Source organism: Oncorhynchus gorbuscha, linkage group LG01 (genome assembly GCF_021184085.1).
Source record: "Oncorhynchus gorbuscha isolate QuinsamMale2020 ecotype Even-year linkage group LG01, OgorEven_v1.0, whole genome shotgun sequence".
In the NCBI taxonomy this organism is placed as follows: Eukaryota; Metazoa; Chordata; class Actinopteri; order Salmoniformes; family Salmonidae; genus Oncorhynchus; species Oncorhynchus gorbuscha.
The window spans coordinates 79,306,389-79,312,685 of record NC_060173.1 but is presented as its reverse complement, the minus strand read 5'-3'; the positions used below and the strand labels follow the sequence as shown (position 1 = coordinate 79,312,685).

Sequence of the window (6,297 nt, the reverse complement as noted above, 5' to 3'; positions counted from 1 at the left end):
GGGTACGATAGATTGAGAGGGATGGAGGAAGAGGGAAGGGTACGATAGATTGAGAGGGATGGAGGAGGCAACAGGAGATGAGTGAGTGGAAAGGTAACAGATCAGAATAGAGAATATGCACAGAAGTCCATTTATGATGAAAACACGGTGATCTGATTTCAGAAATTGAATTGCTATACAGCCTGTACTCATTTCAAATGTCAGGGCTTTGTATTTCAACTACTCAATGTGTTTAGTCACTGTCGAATGAGCCCGCATCCGACTGAATGTCAGACTAGATTCAGAAAGGAACCGCTAAGGTTCATTCACTCGCCTCAATAAACGCGGTACGCTACCTGCTATGCTCCCTTGCATTGTCACACAATGCATCAAAGCCAACACTAAACTTCCTCAGAACATTCAGAGAACTTCATCATTGACTATTTCAATATGTATGCGAGGCTTCTGTTGCCATATAGCCTACTGACATGCATAAGCATGCAATAAAATATGAACTTTGGCTGTTTCGCTATTGCATCTTGGCTCCGTACTTCAGAATTGACTAATTCACTGTCTACTAACTGGACTGGAAAGCCGATCTGCAGTGCAACCAATCTCCAGCGTTCCATGGGGTTGAGACACTGCTAGGTCTTACCAGACTACAGTACTTACCAGGCTGATGAGCCATAAGAAGAAGATGGAGGGCAAGGAGGCAGACAGGCACAGACAGGGTTGAACAGGGTTGAACATGAATCTTCTTCGAGTCCAGATCATCAGATAAATGATGACAGAACCTTCAAATCAATCACTATGTAATCTGCATGTTAGCTTTATTCGTCATGAATCTTGTTCTGGAGGCAAGTCTACAGAGAGGTCACTAGCTGGCACAGCCACCAAGTCAGAAAAACTGGAGTTTAAGCCTAACCACACTGCTTAACCCATATCCTAACCCTAACCTTAAATCAAGGCCAAAAAGCTAATTTGATTTTTTACAATATAGCCCCAAAGGGAAATCATTCAGCTCTGTCTCCAGGACAAGACTCACGACGATAAACGTCAACTTGCATGTAATCTCCCCCGGCATCCATCCTGAGCATCAATCATTACGAACCACACCAGAGACACTCTACACCCCCACCATAACCCCATGAGCTTCCTCCCCAGTCAACCAGGGGTGCCAACCTTAATCCCTTACCTGTTCAATAATTCCCTCTCTACTGCACCAACAGGGACCCCCAGCTCCAGACCAAGCCCCCACAATACACTGGGATGTGGCAGATCTGAGAAGAGACCCTGTAAAGGGGCTGGTTTGCCCCTCACCCCACCCCTCTCCACGACAGCCACACTTCCCAACCCACCCCCCTCCATGACAGATCAATGGTCTGTGTGTGGCTATGCCGTTGGTTTTAATTGAGACTTCCAAAGGGCTGCATGGAGGCCAGGTGAGTTTAATGAGCTAGGGGTCGTGTTTCATCCTGACCTTTGAGGTGGTGCACTGTGGGTGGCCATCCTCTCATCTCCCTCTTTACCCAGAGGCCTCTCTACCGTAGGTTTATGTAAAAAGTCAACAGTATGGTATGGCACGGTTGTGCAAATATACATTCATCCTTACTCTGCTCTTCTGAAGGTCCGAGAAGGTTGGATACATACATTCCTGTAGGTAAGGTTGGATACAGTTGATCTAGATGAAACATATTTCTCTAAAGCATTTCAGGAGTTAGCATGAGCAATTAGCAGCATGACAAACAGAATGTGCCCTTTTAAATAGCTTCCTCTCCTGGCCTGCTTCAGGACCACAGATCTGATAGGACAGGTTAAAGCTACGCTGCTATACGATATGGAAGCCCCTGAGAAGCTCCGCTTGTTTTTCTACTAATTTAATTGGCCTGAAGATGCAACGAAGTGTGTGTGTGTGTATGTGTGTGTGTGTGTGTGCGCCCGTCTCTTCGCCAGTCCTCGGGGATAGCACTTCACCTTGTCTAAACTCCACTGTCGACATTTGAACTAATGCGAACTGGCAGCTTCTCCCTAAGCCATTTGGCCAGGTTCGACAGCCCCATAAGCAAGCTCACTTTTGAAAGCTGAAGAGAAACTACTCTGTTGATGAGGTAGCGGCAATGTCTCTACGAGGAGAAATAAGAAGACAACCAAACCTGTAATGGAATGTATCCAAGATCAAATAGACCAATAATGACAAAGAAATACTTCACTGGAATCCTCAAAAGTATCATCTGCTTTAATGTTGTACCTTTACAAATCAATGAACTTAAAACGTTAGGCAAGTGGCTCTTCATTGACAGGCCCAACTAAAGATGTGGCGGAGCCTAGTGGTGGGGAGGTGGTACAACTCAAAAGGGCAAAGGTCAAAACCATAGTAAAGAAAAGCAAAGAGAAATTTAACATAGTCCATGTTCATGTTTAGCCAAAAAATGAAAATGAGACACTCTTGGCCCCTTTGCCAGCATAGAATTCAATAAGGATACCCGCTCTTTAAAAGAAAACATTGAATTACAATTGTTTTCTTCTCAATCTCTTTACACAGTATATGGTAGTTCTTCCCTAACAGGTAAATACTGCTCTGTTAAAAAAAAAAAACAGTGAAAAAAATCATCAGAAGCAGAGAGTTGAAGGTTGGAGTGGTACTGTGTCTCACACAGCGACAGAGACACTGTCATATACGGTCACATTTTGGAGGGAAAAAGCCACATGCTCTGCAAATGTCATCCCCACGCCACCGCTAAAGGCCTCGCTATGGGGGGTGCCTCCGCGTTTGAGCAGGTCACCCCGTCCCGGGGGTTACCGCGGTAACATCAAAGCCAGTATTATTCGCTCCAGAGTTGTCTCTTTCCTTGTGGAGGAAGCCCCCCCCCCCCCAAAAAAGCATCTCAATCGGATGCAAATAAAGAGGGAGCGGGTGTGTGTGTGTGTGTGTGTGTGTGGGTAGACGGAAAACGAGAGGGGCGAGGAGAAGAGAAATGAATAATAAACAGCTCGCCCTGAGAACAGTAAAGAATTGACAAAGTGTGGAGCCTGAGAGCCATAAGGTTGGAGGAGCACTGGGAGAGAAAAGGAACGGTGTGGTCTACTGTGGTCTAATGAACTGGTTGGCAACTGTGTGTGCGTGAGTCCGTGTGACTTGTTTTCCTGGACAGGTTCCCAGATCTTCAACTCTGTTCCTGTTTAGTAATGGGTACAGGAGGTAGAGACAGGATGAGAGGGGAGGCAGTGTGTGTGTCTTCACTAGGCATCATGCTGTGGTTACAGAGCAACACTGGAGGAGTGTGCTGTAACATTCAGTTTCTGTAATACTGGGAGGAAACACTGACTGGTGGAGCCGAGTCTGACTGACTTGCCAGACGAACACACCTGTCATGGCAATAGGCAGTCTGGTCTCTAGAACAGAATTGGAACTAGAGTGACATCTTGTTTTCCCTCTTCGAAGGGAGAAGACGAGAGGGTGAAGGACACACGACAGAGAGCGAGAGCGAGAGAGAGAGAGAGCGAGAGAGAGAGACAGACAGACAGACAGAGGCTGTGTACGTGAGTGTCTGTGTGATTTCAGTCAGAAATACATCTCTTGGAAGATGTTCTGTCCCATCTCGATGTAGGCCTCTTTCTCCTGAGAGCTCATCTTCTCCACTAGCTCTGGCCTCTGGCTCACCTCCCGATAGGAGAACGACCGCCCCCCCACCATCACCATGGACTCATCGGCCCCCACCTCCTCAAACTCGTCATCATCCTCCTCCTCCTCCTCCATCTCCATGCCCATCGGCCGCCGCTGGGCCGCTGCCACAGGCGGCGGAGCCGTGGGAGAGTCCTCGTCTGATTCGCTGGTGTCGCTCTCCGAGTCGCTGCCCCTGGCTGCCGCTACGCCTCCGCCTCCTGCCGCTACGGCTCCGCCTCCTGCCGGCCCGGCACCGCTCCTCTTCTCATGAATGAGCAGGGCGCGCATCACTTCCTCATTCTCGTCCGATTGGCCGCCGCCGAGCCCGACCACGCCCACCTGGGCTCCTCCCGCGTCGTCTCCGGCTGCAGAGAGAACATCACAAGTCAATCAGAAACAGCTGATAATAAATCATTAGAAAAACAACAGTACATAAGGCTATGCAAATACAAGTAAACTAAAAGACCAGATGTGCAAATTCATCACAGAGATTAAATGTCTTCTTTTAAAGTGACTCGGTCCAATGGTCAAGGAGGTCATTACAAAGACAAATGCCTCCAATAAAGGACTGAAAGGTCATGAATCAGACAGGTTTTTCTTAAAGGGATAAGTGCAAGGTTTTATCTGTCTACTTCCCCAGAGTCCGATGAACTCATTAATACCATTTGAATGTCTCTGCATCCAGTATGGTGGAAGTTACGAGGTAGATTCGCGAGCCAATGAAAATGGTATCCATGAGATCTGACTCTGGGTAAGTAGATAAAGGGATTCAATGCCAAAATCTTGCACTCGGCCTTTAATGAGCAGTCTAACCTCAGCCACACACACACACACACACACACACACACACACACACACACACACACACACACACACACACACACACACACACACACACACACACACACACACACACACACACACACACACACACACACACACACACACACACACACACACACAGACACACAACTCCCATTCAGACATCAGCCTTTAGTGGGAGATGGTAAAAAAAAAGTAGAACCTGAGGTCTTAAGGCCTCTTAACAGAGGATACGGAGCGACTTCAGTGCCAACCGAAATTGTATTCACATTTCATCATTTTGAATTTGTATTAGGATATAGAATTTGTTTTTTTATTTGCAAATTGTATCGTTGAATTCATAAATCAAAGTTGTATTCCATGATTTAATTGAATATTCAAGTTCAATATGTACATATTCAGTTTCAATACAGGGATAAGTTCAGGAAGTTCCCGTAAAAGGACGACACGCTGCTGCTTGCTTAACGAATACCGCTTTCCCCTGATTCAGCTCATCCAGAGACTCCAACTCGGAACCTTTGCTTCACGAACACACATGACCCCTGACACCTGAAGCATTCCAGCCCACTCCGCTATTGAGAAGGGAAAAAAAGCCTTTTTCAAATTGCGCGAGGAGCAACGCTTCACGCTGATGAGTGAGTTTCAAAAAAAGAGCTTCATCTGCTTCATTCACCCCCCTTCAAAATCACTCCACAGTGACGCCGGCAGTTGATGCGGAGCAACTGTAGGTCCAGTGGCACCGCTTTAAAAGAAGTCACGCTGCCCCTGATCCAGCTCATATGGAGACTCGAACGCGGATCTTAACACGAACCCATCGTGCTATTTAGAAAAGAAAAAGAGGCCTTCTACAATTGCACAAGGGGCTACACTTCAGGCTGTGTGAGTGAGTGTTACATTTCCCCATCTGCTGCAACAACACAAGGCTTCGAAGATCCAGCAAAGTTACTCGCCTGGTTTGGTGATCCATGATTACGTGATGAGAACATTGCCTGAGACCTGTTTAGACATTTTTTTTTTAAAGCAGGGGCGGACTGGTTATCTGGCATTTCGAGCTAATGCCAGATGGGCTCGTCCATTTTAAACTTTGGTTTTTCTTGCTCAAAATTATCATTCTCTGACTAATAATGGGGGCCTCAAGGAAAAGAATGGGCCATTGTGGGTGCCTCAGGGGAAAGAAGGGGCCTGTGTGTTAGAAATGCCAGGGACGATTTTCGGTCCTAGTCCGCACCTTATTTTCAAGTCCCCGGCAAGGGCAGCCATTATAAGGTTAACGTGAATGACTGGGTTAAGACTGTGTTAGCCTGTTGAGCTAAAGCCCAGGCACCGGTCCCGTGTCTTGGACGGGTCTCTTTAAGGAGGAGGTCAAAGGGGAATGAAGTGTAACACAGGTGGTTCGGTGACCAGGCTCGTTTGAGAGAAACTTGTCTGAGACCTGAAAAGCGGCATTGTCTGGTGCACAAGAGACCTGGGTTAGAGCCCCATCAGTTAAACGAACACATCTGCAGCCAAGGTTGTCCATCACATAGCCTCCTCGCACCTGGTCCTGACTCCGCGAGCTTACATGAAGGGTTCGCTACAAGCGGGAATCAGTCAGGTATTTGCAAGAGGACTCATCACATGGATGGATCACCAATCCACCTTTCATTAAATGGGGTGCACAGAGCTTTCCGTTTGCCACAGAAAGTGTTGTTGTTGTTGAGCGGTAAGGCCTGATTTCGAACCCAGTCAGTTAGATTGGTGCCGTGATCTCGGAGTACGAGGTCAAAGGGGGTGTGAAATGTGAACAGAGGCAGGTTTCGATGAAACTTGCTGGAGACTTGCGTCAGCTTCCT

The 6,297-nt window shown here is 47.3% G+C and overlaps 1 protein-coding gene across 1 annotated transcript in view; it reads right to left on the bottom strand.

The window, feature by feature from the left end:
• Window positions 1-2,189: 2,189 nt before the first annotated feature.
• gtf2e1 (general transcription factor IIE, polypeptide 1, alpha) overlaps window positions 2,190-6,297 on the bottom strand; it is a 43,046-nt gene continuing 38,938 nt past the window's right edge. Inside the window, exon 5 of the mRNA XM_046361698.1 lies at window positions 2,190-4,008. Within this exon, the coding sequence (XP_046217654.1) occupies window positions 3,542-4,008 (467 nt within the window). The 3' untranslated portion in view covers window positions 2,190-3,541. The remainder of the gene's footprint in view (window positions 4,009-6,297) is intronic.